This window comes from Opisthocomus hoazin, chromosome 1 (assembly GCF_030867145.1).
Source record: "Opisthocomus hoazin isolate bOpiHoa1 chromosome 1, bOpiHoa1.hap1, whole genome shotgun sequence".
Lineage (NCBI taxonomy): Eukaryota > Metazoa > Chordata > Aves > Opisthocomiformes > Opisthocomidae > Opisthocomus > Opisthocomus hoazin.
Window position 1 is genome coordinate 134,008,234 of NC_134414.1, and position 22,912 is coordinate 134,031,145.

A 22,912-nucleotide genomic window follows, 5' to 3' on the forward strand; every position below is an offset into this window, starting at 1 on the left:
CTAGACGGTATACCAAGGCTTGCTGAGAGCATTATGCTCTTACACATCTCCATGGGAAGGAGCTCTTAAAAGCAGTACATCCAGGTGGTATTGTTTAAGGCAGTGCATACTAATGTCACGATATATTGTGTAGAGGTCGCTCACGATAACACACAGCTCTCCACAGCCAAGGCTGATGGTTAAATTCCACCTAGATTTTGCCTGAAATCACTGTCTCTTTGTTACAATGTTTTCCACAGTGGTCCACTACAGCCACACTCAGACCATCTTCGGAAAATGCTCTGAAATCCCCACATGGGAGGAAGAATTTCTGCCATGAATGATAACCACATTTTCTTCTGAGAAGAACAGCAGACCAGTGGACAGAATAGACAGATGGACAATGAAATTTAAGTGGCAGCTATTTGCTGTAGCTGCCAGCAGTGCTCTGCACCACCACCAGTGTCATCTCTTTACACTAGGATCAAGTAGGCTGAACTTTTCAGATGAATTTAAGCTTGCAGAGTATCAGCTGGGATTTACAGCTCCAAGGAGCAGCACTTTAAAAGTAGCAGTACTGACTCTGTGGTACAGATGACTGCCATGTGCAGAGGAAAGGGATTGGGAAAGTTCACCAGGTCAGCACACTCAGATTAGTTAGACATTCCTCGAGTGCTGTGTAATAGCTGCATTACTGCTGGATTATCAGTGGCAGTTCAGTGATCACTTCCAATCTCTTCAGCAGCTCCCTGCACTCTGGCAAGGTGATGTTGAGCTCTCAAGCATCCGTGCAAATAACTGTAGAGGAACATAGGAATTGCCAAGCCAGGTTAGACCTAACATCAATTTACTGCACTACTCTAGCAGTGGCTAGCACCAAATACTGCTGTGGGCAGATTTGGGATTAACTATCTCTCTACCACTAGGACTTATCCCTGTCCTCTGCTGCCTAGGATTTGGTTTAATACTTAAAATGTGATGTATTATCACTTTTGATACCAATTAAAACTGTAGCTTTATATGGCATATATAAAAATGCACAATATCTCCTTGACTAAGTGTCAACAGCTTCCCCAACTCCTACCAGCTGTACAGTGGCTGGAAAGTTCACCAATGAATCGCCACCATTTCCTTAAATATCTTTTTGTACTTGTGTTATGTCACAGAAAGAGCAAAAGCTTCTAATAGCCCTACTTTATGCCATTGCTTATTGTCTATAGCATCATACAGTATGTGCATATGCACAGAGGGCATAGTACTATAGGCCTTGCCGTTCATCTCTTTCCTGAAGAAAACACGAGCAATGCTTTCAATTGCTTTTTATATGAAATGATTCCCATGCTTTTCAGCATCTTTGCTGCTTTTCCCTGCACTCCCTTTAAATCTGCAAATGTCCTTTATGAGATGGGGTGAGAAACACTGTACACGTTAGCCCAGAAAATGCTGTACTTTTATACACATGTTCCCACAAAGGTAATATTTCTTCTGTTTTGCTCCTCATCCCAGCCTTTATGCATACCAACATCTTTTCTTTTTGAAGACAGCTTCCCAATGAGTGCTGATTGCTGTGATGACATCTAGGTCCGTTGTGGACTTGGGAGTTCTCCTCTTTGTAAAGGAACTGCACAAATATTTTATTAATTCAGCCATATGATCATCTGTGAGACTGGGCAGTGGCTAAGAGAAACAAAGAAAATCTAGGCAGTGACAGGAGGCTTACAAGTCAAGCCACTGGCATCAGCTCTGTGGGATAGTTTCCACCTTGAGTTCTGGACCTCCAATAGACCTGTGAAAGCCCCAGCGTATGCAAGCTCAATTTGAACAGGTGTCTAGCCACAAGACTACATTCATGCTGCAAGTTTGACTCAGAGGAGGGCTTCCTCATTCCCTAGCTTTCTTCTCTGTTGGTGCTGAATATCTTTCAGGCAGAAAATTGAGGAGACACAACTACAATGTATGGGGGAAAACTGAATGATGGAGGGTGCTGTTATTGTGTGCTTAGCTGTTCTCTGAAGGGGAGTCTGGTCTGGTTTTGCAGGTTACTAGAACTGTGACTTTCTTCCTAGTTCTGTATTCCCTGCTAAAGTCTCCCTTTGCATATCCTTTAGCTCTCATGGCCTGTACCATATGAAAAACCTTGGCTTTATCATCACCAGATGTGAATGTGATCTGTGGAAATGTTTCTTTTTTCTTTCTGTATCCTTAGCTACATCACTGTCAGGATGGGACACTGGAACAGAGCTGAAAATCTCAGCTGAGATCCTGGCAGCCAGGAACCCATGTTGGACACCTGCCCTTTGCAGTCCTGCAGAGTAGTCAGGAAAAGAACTATGGAAACCTGGATAGGGCTCAGAGATGTAAAGGAAAATGCTCTTCTCCTAATGACAGGAAAAGTGAGACTCAAGGCTTCATGTAAAGAAGTCTTAGATAAAGGTCATAAGGTCCCAATTATCCAGTGCTCAAAGGACCGCACACTTCCCAGCTATACCCTGAGGCAATAGCTAAAGAGTCCTCTTTTCATTATGAAAGAATGCAGAAGGTGGAAGACACTACTCAACCTCTCCATCTTCCTTCAGCAAGACAGAGTAATTGGGAATGCTAGTAACGATAACCGGACATTACCTGTAACCTACAGAGCTTAATGAAGAAGAAAATCAGCCTGACATTTGGAAGAGCATCCCAATCCCAATGCTAAAGTGGTGCAGTGCTGCAGAACCATAGCTGACAATGCATTGCACATACAAGGAAAGGAATGGTAGCGCAGGAGCAAGAGCTGTGACCAGTCTGCAGGAGCATTCCCCAGTGCTGCTGACTTTGGCAGAACCATCTTGGCAGCTGTGAAAAATGTTTTAAAGACCTTTTCAGGATAACCATTTGAAGAGATGGAAGAGGGAATAAAGTAAAAGTAATTTAAAGTTGGGGTGGTGGAAAGTACTTTCAAAAACCCCTTTGCTGTTCTTAAAGGCTTTGGGCACCCATTGATTTGGAAATGACACAAGCCTTTAAGAGGGACGTGTGAATGCAAGCTCATGTGGACTAAGTCTATGCCTAGTTTTTAGATGAGTATAGGAGTCCATCCTCTTACTAGATGTGGGCTTCCAGCTTAGACACACTGTGTTACCTGTCCCAAAATTTCTCTTCCAAGCTCCCCTTCTTCCTCCCTCCTTCCTTCCATCTCTTACAGCCTGTTCGGACGCAATATTTACCAGCTGTAGCTGCAGCTACAGGGCTGAAATCTACACCTCACTAACTTATGTAAGGCTAGGATTTCACCCATGATTTCAGCATCAGTGTCATAAGCAATTCAGAGTAATCTTCAGTCATCAGTGCTGAAAGAAGGGATATGCTACCGGATACCAAGCCCTGGGCTGGAGCCTCCCTGCCGCACTTGAGAAAGATGTGCAAGTTGAAGGAGTCTGTGGTCTTAATCTTTGATCTGCTCACAAATAGTCTGTTTGTTTCTTCCCCTGGGAGGGACTCAGTGCAATATTGTAATATTGGTCTTCTGCTTTCCCTTGTGGTCAGAAGGGGCGGAAATCCCCCGCATTCACAGGGTCTGATCAGAGCTGCTGTGAGGTTATCTTCAGTAGGGCTGCTACAATTTATACAAGCAGCAATTTATCTGCATTCACAGTCGGTTATTCAACTGGTACACCAGGGATCCAGATGGTGAAAGCATGGCAAAAGGAAGTAACTTCTTTACTGCCAAACAGCGAGCAGGCATGACTGTCACCTAGATCTCCTAACCCTGTACCACACCTGCTCAGTCCTGCGCCTGTCCCACAGTACAGCTCCTGCTATTTGGCATGGGCGCTTGGGGTGATGCAGGTTTGCAAATCAGTGGGACCAGTGGGTGTCTGAGAGATCCTTCAGCAGTGCAACAGTTTTGGCACATTCCTTTGAGCTTATCTCTGGGAATGAAGGTACTCTTGTCATAAACCTATCCCAGCACTACCACCAAGCCCCCATTGGGAGACTTAGTGTGGCCAAACACGGTGCCAGGCACAGAGACTGAACTTGACCTCTTGTCCATGACACAACCTCTCCCAAAAACACCTGGGGCCCAGCAGGAAGGCAGGGGGAAAAATACACAGCACTGCTGCTGAGCAGCACCGCTTCTCTAGATGAACAGCAGACTTTGGTCTCAAGAGATACTAACGCAGCATTGTTCACTGCACTCAATAAAGAGACACAAAATGAGAAAGAAAACATTTCTTTGTGCCTCAAGCTAGAAACCTTCTTCATGGCTGAAGCCAAATGACTATGAGAAAGATGGATGGAGTCACTGATTTTTACATCAGGGAACAAGGAGAAAATTCCAGCTGTTCCTAACTGATGTAGCATGCAAGTACTTCTCGTCCTCATTTCTAGCAAAACACATACATGTGTTTCTACCAAACAGAGGAGTCAAGCCTAGCTGCAGTTTGAACTGCCTCCATGCAGGGCCGTTGAGTCCTGCCAGGCTGGAATTTTTCTATGAAACTCTTTTTTTTCATTAAAGAACCCTTTAATTTGTCAAAACCAAGCATAATGTACCAGTACCAGGAATGATGGGGTTTTTAGATTAAAGTAGTAAGAGAAACCTTTGCCTGCTTTTAGAGTAGCTAGGACATGAGGGTGAGGTACTCCCTGAAGGGATGAGAAGACTAGGTGGGCCCATGCCTCACTGCAGGAAGCTGAAATCCAGTGAGCTTTGCAAGCAAGCCATCGGGCTGCTGGACGAAGTTCCCCAGGATCCCTCCTGCTGTTCCACTTTGTATAAATTATTTATTATTTGCTGGAGCCAGGATGTGGAGTTTGGTCTCCCCCATTCCAGATGAGTGCCCTCACCACCGGTCTACAAAGCCAATGTTTTCCTCTGGCCCAATGCATATTTAATGATTTATGGAAGTGGAACAGCTCCAGGAGGAGAGGAAGAGACATGTGTTCATTCACGTGGATATCTCACGACACCGCTCTGTGACCAGCAGGCGAGACCCGAGCCAAGGACCTTTACAGCAAATAAAATCAGCCAGAGGACAAGGGGAGACAACATGAGCATGAAATGGTGGAGTGCCATTTCCTATGCCTCAGTGCAATTTCAGAGCAGCTCCGGCCTGATGGGTTCATGCCTCAGATAAGGCTCTCTTCTGTGACAGCCATTGTCCAAATGATGGTGTCCAAGCCAAAAGTATAGGCTGCTCCAGCTTGGCCAAAACCTTAGAAACTCTGCAAGTGGGAACTGTGGTAACTCACAACTTCTGTGGACCTGTGCAGAGCTGGGCTTCGTAGCAGACTTTGGCTACGCATGAGGTAATGGAGGAGGGGCTACTGCTTGGCCCCACAGCCAGGGCAGGGCCACCTTGGGCTGGCAGTGCTAGAAAGGGGACAGCCGCAGCAGTGCTGAAATGTCCTTCGATGAGAAAGAGAGAAGCCTTCTCATTGTAGGCTAGCTCAGGAAAGGACTGTCTTAGCATCCCGTAAGGGTACTTTTTTCCACCGTAGTGGACAGTACTGAGGAGCTTTGACTTTGCCATTGGCAACCCGGGCATACCTGCTGCTCCAGGGTGTTAGGTGATGCAGCCTGGCCTCATGCTGCCACGGCATGGCTGGCTGTGCGCAGGGCATGGGGGTGCCTCGCTGCGCCCCTATGAGTTCTCCCCAGCATTTGCAGCTGCCCCGCTGGGTGCCTTCGTGTCAAGGCCGTTACCCCCCCGATTGAATTGTTATTGTGAAAAGCCAATTGAACCAAGATGGCTACTCTGGAACAGCCACACCAGTTTGCTTGGCGCGGTGCTCAGAAAGTTCAGAGGCTGGAAAGTCCCTCCTGAACTGGGAGAAGGTTGGGTTTAAAAAAAAAAAAAAAAAAAAAATCCTAGATTTGAATTAAAATCAGAATTATGGATGCTAGCTACTGCTGCCTTCACAAGAAACACTGCCTCTGGCAAAAAGAGCACTTGTGAAAGTTTTTCCAGGCAGCTCCCTCCTTCCTTCCCACTGTGCAGCTCAGCTCTCTGCAGATGGCCAGCACCAGGCGCAGGGCTGCCCTGCACCTTCCTTCCCCCCAGGGCTGAGCACTTACTGGGCAAGCATCACCACGCCTTTGGCCACAGAGAATTCTTGGGGTGCCAGAGGTGACAATGCAGTCCGACCTCCCACCTTAAGCCAAGCTGTGGCTTTTTGCCTCCCAACCCTTAGGCTTTCTCACGGGCACCGAAGGGATAAGGCGACAGACCAAGGAGGATCTGGCCCTTGCAGTGTGAGCTGGGGAAAATGTCCAGCTGCCCACCCGGTTTTGCAGGACGGGTGCTGTAACACCTCCTCTTTCCATCCCTGGAGGGCTGTGATTAAGCAGTCCCAGACAGGGGAGTTTGGGCAGAGGGGAGGGTTGCTCTGCACCAGCAATTCTACTCCATGTTGTCTCGAAGTGGGGATTTCCCCATAAGTGCTCGTAGTCCAGCATGCCTCTTCCTATGTCTGGGCTGTCATAAGGTGTGTTGAAATTGAAAGCAAAGGCTCCCAGGAGCTTCAGTGGGTATCTCATTGAGCCTGAGCTGCCTCCTGGAGAGCAGTGGCTGTGTTTCAGTGCCCATTCTGCACGAAACACGTTGGGATCCTACGTGTGTGCACACCAGCTGTGCGTATGGGAAATATTAGTAGTATCTTTGATGCAAGGAGCGGGTGTTGTTGATGTTGCGACTGCTGGGAATGGTTATCAACAAGATGGCTGTGGAAGGCCTGACAACAGGCACTTAATTCATTTTAGCATCCAATTTGCAGAGCCTTGGTGTATGATGATGGACAGAAACAAACTAATGATCTCTAAATGAAATTTCTCCTTCATTTAAACACAAAATGGGAGAATGGCAAAGGGAAGAAAAAGAGACATTTTATATCCTCTCCTTGATTGTAATTCCCTGCCTTCAGCTAGATCAATATCATTTCTGCTGGAGATGGAGGCTGCCTCCGGTTTCCATGGCAATCTGGTTGTTGGAGGCTTGCAGGCTCCATGAATCCCCAATTTATCAGCCTTCTCGGCTTTAATAATGGAGACCAGCAGTCAGGCAGCTTATGAATGGCACATGTCTTTTGGGCTGGGGGAAGGGAGGCGGGAGCGTGGTTTGTAGTAAGGGCTGCAGCAATTTGTTTTCCTGCCACCGACAGCTGACGGGGGAGGAGTACCAGGGGAGGAGCGGTGCATTAATTCTGGATGCACTGAAGGAATTTCTAGACCTTTTTGCTGCATTATAGAAGATTTCCTCCTCTGGCCTCTTTTCCCTGGCCAACTCCAGCCTCACAGCCGGTCCTGTGTGATGAGGTGGGAGCTGTAGCTGGAGAACCCAAAGGCTCCAGCACTCTGCGTGTTTCCTTCCTCTCCTTAACCCTCTTTATTTCAGGATCAGCAGTGCGTGAATGCCAGCAGTCTGCCATGCTTTTGGGCTGATTTTTGTCCCCCTGCTGATCCTACCACAATTGCCAGGCTGATCAGCAGGGCTGTAAGATGGGCAGACCTCTGAGGATCTGATCTGTCTGTCAAACTTCTGTCACTTGCTGTGCTATTCTCAGTGCATCTGCCAGGCCTCTCCAAACCCAAACCTCCATCCCCAAAGTGCCATAAGCTTCACTCCCTGAACTAATTGCTTTGCTAGAAATGTTCTGGCTGTACAGGAATCACTATCAGTCATTTCAGCAAAGCTGCATTTTGCTCACTTGGCCATGATCTACTCAGGGTATTTCTGTTTCTTCTTATATTTTTTTCTGATTTCTCCCCTATGATGTCACAGGGCAGCCACCCTAGAGAGGTTAAAGAATAAATCGATACATCTTATCAGGACCTTGTCCTTCTGTCCCCTCACAGGCCCTCTGTTTCTAAACCATCCTCCAGAACTTAACACAGCAAAGGGGAAAAAAAGGGTGACACAAAAGTATACTGTCGCATGAGATGGGGACATCCTGTTTTCCAACATGTGTGCCAAGAGCAGCTGCCAACTGCTATATTCAACAGCTGGAAGCAAGTAAAAACCTCTACATTCAAGCTGTTCGAGTCACAAGGTATTTAAGGAATTAAAAAGAGTAGCCTTTCTGGTCTGCAGGACCTATGTGAAATCAACAGGGGCAGGGGAGGAGAAGAGTAAAGGACAGCTTCAGGGTTATTTCTGCTTAGGTATTCCTCAGGTGAAGTAATGAATGCATTTCTTCTACCTGCCTTCCTGTGATTTTTTTTTTTGGGGGGGGGGGGGGGGAGTTTTGCTGAGATTGCTGCACCTTCAGTTTTGGCCTGAAATTAGGACTGTGGAATTTTAGAAATCACAGGACCAGGGCACCACACCTATGAAAGTGCTGCTGTGTGCAAAGTGGCTGGTTGAGATGCTGGAATGAAAAGCCAAGGCGACTCAGCCTCCTGGGCGTTTGTGTGACCACAGCCCAGTTCTTCATACTTTGCTCATTCTCAGATTCTGATAAAAACCTTTTATTTCTTCACTGGGATGCCACAAGGGTAAAATACCTCCATGATTGTGAATTAGGCCTTTGTTGTGGTGACGAAGAGCACATAAATACTTGCATTGCTGGCCACCTGTCGCAATTTGGGAAGGTCACAATGGAGACAGCTCTTGATGTTCACAAAAGGTCTGAGTTCATCATAAATGTGTGATCTGGATATTATATCCTGGTTTATCTTATATATCCAGAATGATCTGGATATTGTGTCTAAAAAGAACAATACTCTACCTTGCTAGAAAGTCAAGTAGTGGATACTGAAGAACTATGGTCTGAGTGTCTGCAGAGGCTTCTTTGACTCTGGCTCATCCTTTTTGCAGAGATGGAGAGACTGGTAGCTTGGAACCTCTCCTGAAGGGAGCCTTTCTGCTCCTGCAGGGCAGCTGAGCAACTGATTTGGAATCAGACCAGCTCTGACCCCAGCTGACGGCTGGGAAGAGCCTGCGCAAGTCACTTCCCATTTCTCCACTTCAGGCTCCCTGACTGTAAAGACTGTGGAGCCTTGATAGGAGTCTGTCGAGGTCAGCACCTTTGACTCTGGCAGGAGGCCACTCAATACCAGTGCAAAACATCTGCCTACAAGGCACCCTCATCCTGAAAGGGCTCTTTCATCTCCCCTTTGGCCACTATACTACACAGCCTACCACTTGCCCACCACTTTCTGGTGACACAAAGCATCCCCACAGAAGCACTGTGACAGATCACACTGCTGCCAGGTGGGAGGACCCTGTTCTCCCTGGAGCTGCATTTGCTTGTAGCAGTGAAGGTGGCCAAGAAAGAGGCATTGTTAAAGGAGATCTCACTGTCCAAAAACCTAACCGCTCTGGTAGGCTTCTTCACCCTACCTGGATTGCAATTGCCTCGTTATAGGTACTGTACACAGGACATTTGGGCCAAAAAGTGCTGATAATAGGCAGGAATAAATGACCAGCCAACAATAGGCATGTCATTTGTCTCATCCTTCAGGCTTGGCTGTATCCATGAGTTCGGGAAGGAAATGGCAGTGAAAGAAAGAAGGAGAGCTGCCTCTTTCCCATTCTGCAAGAAGCAAAAATATTTGCAAATGTAGCTGTAACAGGGTTAACACCTCACATTCACAAGGACCATCCTCCCTTTTCTCTCTCCACCCTCTTCCTCCACCACTCCCATTTCTCTGGAGACCTCCCTGCTCCCTCCAGTCAGCCAAAGTTGGGGAGTTTCCATGGCAACCTGGCAGCTGGTGTCTAGACACTGTGAAAGATGCTTTGCAATGGAGCTGTGAGCCTGACTCCCCTCGGCATCCCCCTCCCCACCGCTGTGCTCCCCCAGCGTCTCTCCCACCACTCCCTGCCTTTCCATCTACTGCACACATGGATGCCGACGCAGGGTGGGATTTCCGTGGTGGTGCTGGGGAAAGAAAGGCACCCGCGGGAGGAGAGGGAGAGGAAATCCCTTAAGCCACTGGCTCTTCAGCCTGACAAAGCGCAAAGGCAGCTGGGGCGACAGAACTGGGGCTGGCTCTCCTCTGAGGATTTAGTAGGATCACAAAAAGAGGCAGCCATCCAAGCTTGGACCAATGTCATCATCCATGGGACTGGCAGAAGTTGTTTTTCTTCTCTCTGCTAGAGCAACTGAGGTTGCCATATATGGTGCTGAAACAAACATGAGGCAGTCCAGGAACAGGAGGCCCAAACCACCACGTATTGTGGCCGTATTCACCTTTTTGTTTTAACCTTAACAGGCTGCTTTGACTGCTTCTTTCCAGTAGTTACTGGGAAACTTCCTTGGACCTCCTGCCTGCTACTTGCAGTGGGGACGTCCCTCCCCACCACCTTGTTGCAGGGTTTGCCAAGCAGATGCAGATTTCCCAGGTGCCATGTGCCCACCAGGACCCCGAGGGCTCACAGGAAGCAGGTGGTACGCCGTGTCCATCTGTAGCAAGTGAGAGATTCACCAGGGCTTTCGGAGAAATCACGCAAGTCAGTCGCCTGGACCAGACACAGCCACTCACCTGAAATGCCCAATTCCTTCATTTCTCAGTGTTTTGCTGGACCACCATAAGTCTGCCAGTTTTCAGAAGCAGCGCGTGGGGAGGGCGTAGGATTTTAGCAGTGCATATGACGCATCGTAGGGCTGACTGCAATGGGCTAACTTGGATCAGGAAGAGAACTGTATAAGCAACAGCTCTGAACCTGAACTGCATCTCATTTCAGCAGTTTCAGACCTACCATCGTCTGCCTGGAATTGGCTTCTGGCTGGCTAGAAGGACAGATGGATTGGGACAGATGAATCAAGCTGTGAAGCCTGGATCAAAATCTGGATCCAAATGTCATTAAAACTAGGAGAGGCTCAGGTTAGCGATTCTAAGTCTTCCAGTGCTTCTGACCCTCCAAAAAATCTCTCTAAACAGATTCATCTCTGGGGCAGAAAAGGGGTCCTTGTAACAGGGCAGCAAAACCCAGATTAATAGAGAGAGGACAAAGAGGAGACCAGATGAAGCACAGGTTTAAAGTCCCATCTCTGACCAAGCTGTAGCTGGCAGAGGAGAGAGGGAGAAAGGAGTGAGCATGGGAAATGCTAGAGAAATAGCAGCAGCTGAGGAGATTTGGGCAATATTTTCACAAGAAGGCATGGGAGAATTCTAGTGGCACAATCAATATCAGCAATAATTATGCAAACAGTGGGAAAGTGGCAAAAGAAAAATCCCTGCATCTGTAGTAGAATCCTAGAGTGTTTGTGCAATTTCTCTTCTCTTGGCATCGGCTGTGGTAATTTAAAGATCTGCAGTGGAACAGAGATGAAAAGGAAAACAAAACCCAAGCCACCAGCCACAAAAGAAATGATCAGCAGAGAGGTTGCTGCTACTATGGTCATAAGCTGATGTCTGCTCTGATTTAATTAATCTTGGCAAGTCAGACGGGAGCTGGGCAGGTCCCAAGAGACAGTGTTTTACCCGGAAATCCACTCAACCTAATTTCACTAATGTAGGGCAGTGGAGAGACTTGGAGAGGAGCCTGCACGCTCAGCCATTAGAGCACAGCACAGGCAAAGGCAGCTGGAAGTACCACCATCCAGCAAAACTGCTGCTTGCTTGCCTGCTTCAGCTTTACAGCAACCAGAACTGCATATGTTCAAGGCGTGTGCTCCCCAGCAGGGCTTACAGACATGATTCTCACCCTTTCCAGGAAATAAATGGAGTGCTGAGGGGCAGGAGCTCTCTAAGACCCTATTTCAGCAAGGACTTGTAGTTCCCTTCCATATTGTTTCTCTTCCATGGGCAAGGCAGTTGCCTGGCAGGTACTGGCTGGGGGTGTGGGTACAAAGCACATCTGTGACACAGGCCGCTCGGCTGGGAAGCAAAAGCACTTCAGCATCTCCCACCACGCAGCCCTATTGCTTAAGCAGTTGTGCAGTTGCAGCTTAAGGTTTGTCTGAGGCTGCCCAAAAGGTTTCTTAAGTTGGCTGCTCCATCCAGGGTGTTAGATGGAAGTGAGATTGGTGGCAGCTCAGCCCACAGATGCCTGTCTCCGTGGCAGAATTATCCCATGCTATAGGATGATTTGGACTGCAGCATGAACTACAAAAAACTGAATCAAGAGGCAAATCTGCAAAACAAACTAAAATCTCAGAGCTGTGTCTGGGGGGCACCACAAGGCTGGAATAACCAGGAACAGTGCAAGTGATGCCTGATGTGCGTTAAAACAACTGTGAAGGTGATGACTGCAAGCACAAATGAGGTGGGTTTTGTTGTTGGTCTTGTCTTGTTTTCTTTTTGGGGTTTTTTTAGCCTTTTGACCTAGCCGTTCCTGCTTTATCCTTCAGGACAGACTTTATTTTTGGCCCCTCTTCAAGCTCGTTTTGCTTCATATTGCAGCTCAGTCTCCCATCCTGTTCTGTTTCCTCCACGCGTGCACATGTTATGTTCTCATTTTGTGAGTTCAGGCTCTTCTTTTTGCTCTGTGGCTGGAATGCTCTAGAACAAATGTGGGTATCTATCTCCACCTTGGCTGGCTAAAGATGTAGGTGTTCTCAGGCTGCAACTTCTCTTCTCCTAAAGTCGTCATCTAAATAGGTCAGGTTAATAAAGTCCTAGAAATGTCATGTTTATTTCCACAGATTAGAAAGAGAGCAGAGGGTGAGAAGATCATCTGGAGTTGTCTCTGTGTAGATGTCTGGAGTTAGGCGAGATGTCCATCTGCTCCCACTTCAATTTTCCTGTTTCCCGATCTCTTCATATACATCTCAGTGCTGCCCCAGTCCAGGCCCATCTTAAGATACACCTCACTGCCTCCTGCTTGTTGTCTCCCTCACAAGTGGACACAGGGGACTCTAACCTTGTGGAAGGAGCACTCATAGTGCTGGCATGTTCAGAAGGGAGGCAGCTTTAGACAGGTGGAAATTTGGCCACCCAGGATTAAATGCTTCTTTTCCTCAAACAGAGGGCAGAACATTTTGCCTAAATGCCCTGAATTCTCACCTGCTTTTTTATCACCTTTTACACCTATTCCAACACAGTGCAAAGTGAATGTAAAATGCCACAGCTGTGCAGTTCTGTCTGTATAACTGTATCTGTCCACTACAAACCAACAGGTGCCACAGCCCAGAGTTCAAGCAAGTGGGAAATCAAGACTAGAAAAAAGCAACGTAAAAAATACCCTCTATGATGTATGGAATCCCCAGGATAGCTATCTTCTAATCTCCCCAGGGATACCTTGCCCTCCTTTGCTGGGACACTTAAAAAGTAGGCTGGAGAAAACCCCAGAGAACATAACATAGAAAAAGCCTGCATCAAACAAACTGGTGAAGGGTGAGTCAGATAAACTGTCTCACCTCTCCTTGTGAATCAGAAACTGCTATTAACTGGCCCTGATGTCAGCAGGGTTGTGCTGCGTTGGTCCCACTGCACAGAGAGAATCCTCTTCTTTTCACTGCTGTAGTTTAGCAGTGTCACAGCTTGAACTTTATTTTTCTGTGCTGAATTTTTTATCCTTTGTGATATTACTTCTTGCTAAAGTTCATTACTATGTAATAACACCAAGCTGCTTCTTTTCCCTCGTCCCAAAGATCAGTGAAATGCTGCTAAAGCTGCTAGGAAACAACATAGCTTAGCAGGATGCAGCAGTGCATTTGGTGTTTCCTCTTATGGCTTCAACACTGTGCAAGACAAGAGAGGAAGAGTGGCTGGCTGAATTTTCTGTGATGATTCTCATTCAGAAAGTTAGACCTCTTCTTCACACTTGGGACATCCACAGTCGTGAAAATTTGCTCTAGTTCGCCATGTGTCCAGCATTTGGTTTCTATGATTCCTCTCTGGAATACATGGTGAAGTGACTTTAAATCCTTTCTGCTGCTCCATGACCTCAGAGTCAGTCCAGGCTACTTCAGCCACGGCAGAAATCAGTGCAGTCCCTGGTCTGCGTCAGCAGAGTCGTCTGCCCACCGCTAACTGTTCCTCAGAGAAGAGCAACGGGAGCATCGAGGCACCCCCCACGCAGTTCCTTTGCCAGTCACAGATCTCTGGGCACCACGGACACTCCCTGGAAATTAGATTTGCCACTGTGGTGAGCCAACAGGGAACAAAACATGGCAGAAAATTGTGTTTCAACCTGCCTACTTGTTCTAAGAGCAAGAACAGGAAGCATTGTGAGCCACCCCACGTCACCAAGGCTGCCAGTTCCCCTACTTTGAGTGCAACCATATTTCCTGCCCATCTCGCTAGGACAATTGCCAAGAGCCTACCACTTTAGGAGCTGGTGTAACGGGGTCATCTGTGTGACTTAGCAGTTTGTATGTCTTGGGCAAGGCACTCAGTATCACAGCAGCCATCCAGTGTCCATCCCTGTGCTTGCTGCATTATCGGTCCTTCTGTGGTGCTGTTCTGAGGAGGCTCTGGGGACTGCTGGGTAAAATCTGTGCATATTATCAGTAGGAAGACACAGAAATTTTTAAACATAATGAAATATAGTGTCAGGGCTTGTGTTCCTGAAGCCACATTGCCCATCCTTTGTTGATCTTTCATTCATCTTGTGTAGGTGTGGAAAAAACAGAAATTTTGCCTTACTAGGATCTATTAGAGCCTTATAGCAAAGCATGCTTTGCTGCTGGCTAGCGACAGTCTTTTGGCTCAAATTTAGGGGTAGATGGTCGTGCATTGGGATTCTGCTCTTGGCTCCATAGTTCAATGTGTCTTCTGCTGTGAATGCCTTGGAAAAGAGCAGGATTAAAAGAACTCCCCTCCCTAATGGACTGTGATCAAGTCATTCAGGAAAATTAACAAAACTAGGGCAAATTGGCCTGCTTTGCCTTGCAACAATACTCATATCCTATTTTAATCAGTAGCCTATTTTGTCTTTGGTTTGTGGCTGTAGCTGTACCATTTATAGAAGGAGTCCTTGAGCAGCATTCTGTTTAGCTGTTCAGTATCAAGGGAAAGAAAGTCCACCAATGTTTTTGCTGACAGGGGATTTGCAGATGCAGGGGCTTAGGCCATGGAGATGTTCCTACAGACTTTTTGCTTTTGGAAAATCAACAGTCAGAGTTTACTAAGACAAAAAGTATTTGAAGGTCCAGAAGAAGAGCTTTTAATGAAAATGATTCAGAATAAGAAGTTACATCCATCTTAAAGGTGATCCATATGGAAGTGGTGCCTAGGAACATATTTAAAAGTTAAGCTAAAGAGCGGAGGGGGAGACGGAAGCAGGAATGCAGCACCTACTGCCAGTGCTGGAAGCAAATACAAGTCTGCCATCTGATGGCATCGAATGGACCAGGCCAAAAATGCACAAACAGTGTCAGTAAGGAAAGTTTCACATCCCAGTTAACATTCTCACTACTGCTAAGCATGGGTGTGACGATGCTAATCCTCACAAACTAAACATTGGCAAGTGAATGTCTGTATTGTTAAGCTGACAGCATGGGCCATGGTGTGATTTTTGAATACGCCAACTAACTCTGCTCCAGACAGCTCCCAGACACAGCTGCCCCGTTCTGGAGAGTGAGAGAGTTTAGCCATATGGACGTGAGCTGTGTGGTGCCAGCTGGCCTCGGGGCCAGAGAGCATTTTATTTGCTGGCATAATGTGATCTGATAGCCCATCAGAGAAGCCAGGAACTGTCCCGGGACCCCATAGTCCTCTCTGAATGACCACCAGAGATACAGTGATGCTATGGAGGTGTGTTGAGTGCCAGCACTGAGGTACATGGCATACCAATCTTGTGGTCTGTCCCACACCACCCAGCCCATCAGCACTTGTTTCTTTTCCCTGTCCTTTATCCCAGGTCTGGAGTGATGCTGCTTGCTTGGCCTCTCCATGGTCTGTGTGTACATGTGTGTGGGAGGGAGAGTCAGTGAGGAATGGGGAGAGATGGCGATGGAGCTGACCAGCCACTACAGTGCCCAAAGACCCTTCTGCGTTTGCCTTGTCCCTCCTGGCTGCCTCTGCCTTCCCCTCAGTTCTGATCCCCTGTCTGGTTCATTGCTGAGGGATTGCTCCTAGCATTCATTTTAACTTCTCAGGTGAACGGTGTGCCAGAACAAGGTGTCTGATTGACAGGCAGACCGAGCCACCCTCCAGTTACACCCGTTGCTTCCCCATGGGGCAGCTCTGCCTTTGAAAGGAGAGCCCGGAAAACTGGAGAGACGTGACAACCTCCTGGTTGAAGGCTCCCGCTCTTGAAAGCTAGAGACATTTCTGTAGATCTCTGTGCAGCATAACAGCAGTCTGAGTTACAAGTTATAAAATTTTTCCCTCTGGGTCTTGCAAGCTTCAAGTGTGTGTGGAGTTTTCTCTTTGTGACCTCTTTAAGTGTTGGCTGGGAGGATCCATAGCGGTAATTCAGGGGCAACACTTCAGCAGTGGTTGGCACGGCCAGTGGGTTCAGTGAAAGCGTGTGTGATCTAGCTGGTAAGCCAAGACTCTAATCAGTGCGCCTGATGAAATGAATGGTGGTTGCCTGCCACACCAGCAGCGAGCTAGGCAGCTCTTTCCAGTTGCAGGTGCTTTCTGGTGGGGCAGGAGTTTTTTGTGAAAGCTGCACACTTGCCTGCTGTGCTGAACCCTGGCACGCTCTTTCAGTGCTGCAGAAATGCCAGGGACTTTGAGACCCGGGTCACTCTGGGGAGAGAGAAGCCTGAAGCCACGCAGTCCGTTATGTGATGGCTGTGTGCACGTGCAGTGTGCTCTAGATCATGGCTGACTAACCCTGGACAATCTCTTTCCCCACTAGATGCTGTAGAAGAAACCAAACCTACTGAAAGTGCCCAGCAGGAAGAGGTGAAAGAAGAAGAGAGCAAGGCGGACCAAGAAAATGCCTGAACATTAAGAAATGACTCCCCGTTGCCCCTCCCTCCCTCCCCCTATCCTCTATCCTTCCTTCCCACCCCAATCTCGATCTCCCCGCTTCCTGCTCACATCTGTGAGCCTGTCCATCCCTCTCCCATTCCCACTTAAACCCTTTTTCTCTCTGTGTGGCAAACATTTAAAGAAAAAAAAAAAAGCAGGAAAAATCCCAGTCAAACAGTGTGGCTTAAACATTTCTTTGTTTCTTGGTGTTGTTATGGCGAGTTTTTTGGTAATGATGATCCAATCATTTTGGGAAAATTCTTGCACTGTATCAGAGTTCTTTGACCTGGCGCGTGCGTGTGTCTGTCTGCCCACCGCGAGCGCGCTCTCTCTCTCTCTCTCTCTCTCCTCTCTCTCTTCTCCAAGTGTGTGTGTGTGCAATGTTACGTTCATCCGAGGAGTCCAGACTTACCGAGTGAGTTAAAACAAAAGAGGAAAAAAAAAAAAATTCCTTTTCTTCCTTTTTCAATGTGATGGAATGAACGAAAGAAAAAAAAAGACCAAACCCAACAAACAAATGAACGAAAAGTAATATGAAACCCCAGTTTGTTTTCAGAACTAAAACAACAAAAAGTAATGTGCCAATTAGCGTAATGCTTGGCTCCAGGCTCCTTTTTCAAACTGAACAATAATTATAATAAATGAGAATAATGATCATTAATACCACCGTGTCGCATTTCTATGCTGCCATACACCCTGCCGGCCTGCGGTCTTTGGTGGGTCACTTCTTGCATGGCCCCGCTGTGCTCCACGGCCACCGGTCAGTGACCGACCGCTCTCCCTGGCGCTGCTGAGGGGGTTTTTAAGGGAAGCAGGCTTGGATTTTGAGTGAGGTGTTAGCACTGACTAATATGGATAAGGAAAGAAGTAAAATCAGTTTTAGGAAAGAACAAAACAAGCAGCCCTCTAGGAGACCTCTAGGCCCTGACTTGGAGACGTATGGTGACCTTGCAGGGATGAGCCAGCAGACGGGCCGGCTTTGGTCCATGCTGAAGGTCCGACACCTGCCGAGGGGTGCACCAAGAGCTGTGAGGGGACAGGGTCCCGGGGCCTGAGCTCCTCCAGGCAGCAGGGCGATGCTCACCCCATCGGGCTGGAGTTGAAGAAGTCGTTGAGTAGCATAGTGTGGCCCTCCAAAAAGTGTTCTGTTTGGCAAAATAAATTAGGCCAATGCATTGAATAAATAGGCACGTGGGCAGGACAAGGTCTGGTGGTGTAAGAGCCAGTTGACGGCACTTCGACAAATACCTCATTCCCGCTCCCCGGCAAAACCCGGGACGGTTCACCCAGCTCTAACGAGGGCCAGGGCTTTTAGGTCTCATTTGTGGCCATGCGCTGCAGCCAGCTACAAGTGTGGCGCAGGCCCAGCACCACCTCGCCAGCCTCCCCTGCCGCCTTCCACGGGTCTGGGATGTTCCCCGGCGCGCGCCGACTGCACGGCCGCGAGACCCAGCCTGTCCCGGTGCGGGACTGACAGGCGCCCGGCCCTGAGCCTGACCAGCCGACGGGGTCGGCTGCTCTGCTTATGAGCTGCCAGAGCGAACAGTTGAAATGTATTCAGTAATAACTCGGCTTTCATAAAAGCCCAGTTACTGCTCTGTCCCTGCCCCGATTACTACCACGTGCTTTCCCACCAGCTTGTGCGTGGTTTCCTGGCCGCATTGGCAATGGCAGCCAGCGGAGCCTGCAGGATTGCCGTACAATGCTGCGGGGACACGATTAAGTTAGCCTCACAGCAGTAACACCAAAAAGATGGGTCTGCTGACAGCCCCAATGTCCCTTGGTGGCTGCTGCACGGAGGGGCAGCCCCACAGCCTTCAGAGGGCTGGCTGGCCCTCCCTGCCCTACTCCTTTGTTCTCCTCCATCTCTTTGTTGGAAACAGGGAGAAAAGATGAATGGTGTCTCCTCGGAGATGATCGGTTTGAACGTAGACCGCTCACTGGAAGTGCCATCAAAACGCGTCAGGATTCATTTCCATGTGCTTCCTGGCGTCGTGCAGAAGTAAGAGAGAAAGAGAGTGGGAGGATTTGAAAAAAAGAGAGGGAAAGAGAGAGTGGGAGAGAGATTGGACAGAGATTTTTAAAACAGGGATTAGAGAGAGGAGAGGGAAAAGATTTTCAAGTGGATAGATGGATGATAGGGAGAGAGAGGGGAGTATAGCTAGAGTAAGAAAGGTTAGAGTGAAAAAGATGAGAGAGAGACAGGAAGAAATTAGGTAATATGGAGCAATAGATGACTGATAGAGATAGTGAAACGTAGCTAGCTAAAGTAGATTAGACAGACTAAATAGGTAGAAAGATGGGCTGACTGACAGATAGGTATTGTGTCATACTTCATAAACGATATATATGCTAATATTCCCATGTCATGATGGGTGGTAAACCCTGAGACACCTTCCAGCCTGACCTCAATTCAGCAAATGTAGCGCGGACATCAGGCACTGCTTGGACCGTATGTCAGGTCCCACCCCCCTGCCTGTCCCTGCCGTGGCAGCAGCGGCGGGGTGGGTGGTGTTTGGGGAGGGAGAGCGCTTGGATGGACACGGGGGGCCGAGGGGCAGGGAGGAGAGACGTAGAGTATGTTTGCTGTTCGTAGCACACGAGGTGCCCAGCCCGGCTCGGGCGTTGCTGACGCCCCGTGTCTCTAGCACCGAGTCGAGAGAACTGAGGTTCAGCTCTCAGGATCTGTGGGAGAGGTGTTTGGAAGGAGGCAGGAAGGAGAGAGCACGGTTTTTGTTTAGCCTCATCTCCTGTCATGACCATTTACAAGAGTTTTCTTAAGGACTGCCTTGCCTGTTTCTGCCAAGACTGCGTGGTCTCCCTGCTCTTCTGACTTCAGACCCCAAACTTTTAATCTTGCCTCCACTTTACTATTACTGTTTTTAACTTTATAAGGAAAAGAAAATTGCCTCTCGTGTCTTCCTGGACATAGGCCTTCCTCCCTCCTCGGAAAACAGAAACATTTTTCTCTCCCCAGGGATGTTTTATCTTTGTATTTCGCATGTTGCCTCCCCCTTGGCTGATGGCTGGGGCATCGCGCGTTTTGTCACCGTTCGCAAGAACATACTTTGCCATGTTGCTTAGAGAACAAAGGGTTGGGTTTTGTGTTTAGGTTTTTTCCCCCACAAAGAGAACGGGGTATGTGGTTACGAACTGCAAACCTAAATAATTTAAATACTAATTCCTCTCCCTTGGTTCCAGTGTAAAATTACTAGCTGTAACCAAGCACTCCCAATCTTTCTTATTGTACCGTGTCCTGATCCTGCCAGAGAGTCAGGGCAAAGAGAGCGTGAGAGAGAGCACACAGACAAACCCTGCCTTGAGCAGGCAGTGGTTTAATGTGTAATACACAAGATCTGTATAGGAAGCTGGGCTGTCTTCAGAGTACAGGAAGAGAGCAGAGAAAAGCATTTGGATTTCCTTGAGTTGCCTCTTCAGCCAGATTTTAGAAGACTAGAAGGAAACAGTATAAAGGATGTAGCATGGGATGGAAACTGGAAGGAGAACAGGGGTATCTGAGGAGCGATTTTTCTAGCAAGATGCCAAGTCAACTGAGAGCAGCACAAGAGGCAGGAGGTCCCAGAAGTAAAGAGTGGAGCAAAGAGTGTCCAGCAGAGTAGTTGGAGCTTTTCGGCTACTCCTGATGCAACAACCAACACGAATTCCCCAGGGAGTATATATCTAATCCGCTCTCCCTGAAGAAGATATAGCTTTGCCTGGAGGTGTCTGTGGTTGTCACTTTTTCTACGGAGAAGGAAGGGCATGTCAGAATTGCTCACACTGGGAATATGGTGCCTGACCTCACGTACAGTGCTGTGAAAATTCAGAGTCCAAGAGGGGCTTTTTCTGTGCCTCTGTAGTAAGATAGGCTAGTGATCCACATCTGTACTGAATGCTCGTACCAGCTGTAGGCCAGCTCTTGACATTTCACCTCATCTAGACTAAGCCTTGGAAAAGCATAAAAAAATCCCAGCCTAACACCCCCAGTCGACACAGTAGGTCATTCGCATGAATTTGGGCTGCTTTGCAATGCTTGTGGCATCCACAGACTGTCTGCGCTGATAGCGTATGAAAACCCACAACCCTTGCAATGGTTGCATCAGCCAAGAAGCTCCACCGCGAGCCACATTCAAAAGGGAGGGGAAGGGCATCCTGCTGAGATCCCTTCAGACCCAGTGTTTTCCAGCCCCAAACCCTAATGCAGCCCCGTGAGAGGCCTTAGCGAGAAGGAACTCACCTGTGGTGACAACGTAAACACCACCGCTTGGGGATTGTGTTACTCTAAATGAAAGAAATGGCCATGACCGGAGGAGAGGGGTTTAGAAAGAAAGGAAAGAAGAAAAAAAGAAAGAGGGAGTGCATACCAAACTCGCCACCAGAGATATTTCTTTTTTTCTGTGCTCTCTGAACTGCAAACTAGCACGTGAAGCTTTTTGTACCAAAGGTCTGGTGTTTTTGTCTTAGGAAGGAAACAGAGCGTCTGTGGTTTGCAGAGGCAGAGGGAAGGGTCCGAGTGAATGTTTTTGTGGCCCCTCTTGGCTAAGAAGTCCGTTCGGTGGTCACCTGCAGCTCAGCGGCGCGGGGGTGGTGGTGGGGGTCCTCTTCCAGGCCTGTGCTCAGATTCCCTGCTTTTCCGCATTGCCACATTAGCACTTTCACTGGATATTTAGAGCACCTCAGGACTGGTCCTCCTCTCGCTCACACCGGGGTAACTCAGGAGTAGCTCCACTGGAACCAGTGGTGTTAATCTGGTGTGAAAGTAAGGCGAGAGGAGGATTCAACACCTCGGGGGGGGATTTTCCAGGTCCCCGAGGGGGAAAAAAAATCAATGGGAGTTACATGTCTAACTGCCACTTGTGCCTGTGAAAGTCTGCCCCTTACCTACCCATATGTATATAGGGTACAGTTTTCAGAATAACCTAAGTGACGTGGGTACTTGTGAGCACACATTTCACTGGCTTTCAAAGAGTCATAAGCTCCTAAGGCCCAGATGCTGAAGGATGTCCAGGCTCCTCTCTGCAGCGAATTTGGGGCTTCAGGCCTAAAATTCTCCAATCATTTTCCAAAATGGAACTGAAGATCGCGAGTCATTTAGGTGGTCCTGAAAGCGCTATCCTCTATCCATTTTTCAGGGTGTTGATCTCAGGTCATGTGCGAGCCTGCATTCTTACCTACAATGCTTTATTACTACATTCCTCTGTTGAGCAATACTTGGAAGAAGAGGCGAGGTCGAGATTTGCAGAACAGGCTAGTGACCCCGGTGGCTCACGTCTGGGGTGCCCAACTGGAGAGACACCTCGCTGGGGCCCAGTCCACAGGTCCCCTGTGTACTCTGAACATCAAGATTCATGTATTACACACCCAGAACCACTGGTCACTCCCCCCAAAAAAAATCCCAGCCTAAGACCTAGACTACTCTCACGAAAAAAATCCTAGGTGAACCGTTCATCCAATAGCTTGTTTTTTCTGCTCATGCCTGTTCCCAATGAATGAAACACATCCCTGTGCATCACCTAAGCCCTATTTTGAGGGGTTACACTGGCATACAGCTGAAGTAACACATTAGTAAATTGGGGCCTGAAGAAGGCGGCTACAGCCTAGAGAGTATCAAGAACTGTGACGTGTCTGGAAGCTAATACGAGCAGAACTTGACGATTAGAGCGGCCCATTTCCGATGCTCTTGTGTGAGGATCTGGAAAGAGTCTCTCACTCATTGTACTTGTGCATTATGAATGTGTCCATCTGCAGAGATCTAATGTACACATATGTCCTGAATATTGTCCTAAGGTTGCAAGCTTCAAAAATGAGCAGAAAACATTCCCGAGAAGTGAGAATAATACAGATGTCTGTATTTGAAAAATTGGTTCAAATAAAGTCTCTCACTTATAGATATGTGTAGTTGTGTGCAATTATTTGCTCCTGGAATAGAAGTTTCTCCCTTGTGTAGGATTTCAATGCTTTTACAGAAAATCTCATTCCATTCTCTCTTGACCTTCTCAGTCAAGTCCTATTACTGTGGAAAGAAATACTTTCGACTTCTTCTGTCTGGGTAAAAAGCTATGTTAAAAAGAAAGGGTGAAGTAAATGGCCTGGTATGTTTTTACTGTTGCTAAATATCTATTGAGCTAGAAGATA

At 47.8% G+C, this 22,912-nt stretch overlaps 1 protein-coding gene across 1 annotated transcript in view; it reads left to right on the plus strand.

The window, feature by feature from the left end:
- GAP43 (growth associated protein 43) overlaps positions 1-22,667 on the plus strand; it is a 60,975-nt gene extending 38,308 nt beyond the window's left edge. Inside the window, exon 3 of the mRNA XM_075436865.1 lies at positions 16,662-22,667. Within this exon, the coding sequence (XP_075292980.1) occupies positions 16,662-16,750 (89 nt within the window). The 3' untranslated portion in view covers positions 16,751-22,667. The remainder of the gene's footprint in view (positions 1-16,661) is intronic.
- Positions 22,668-22,912: the final 245 nt, after the last annotated feature.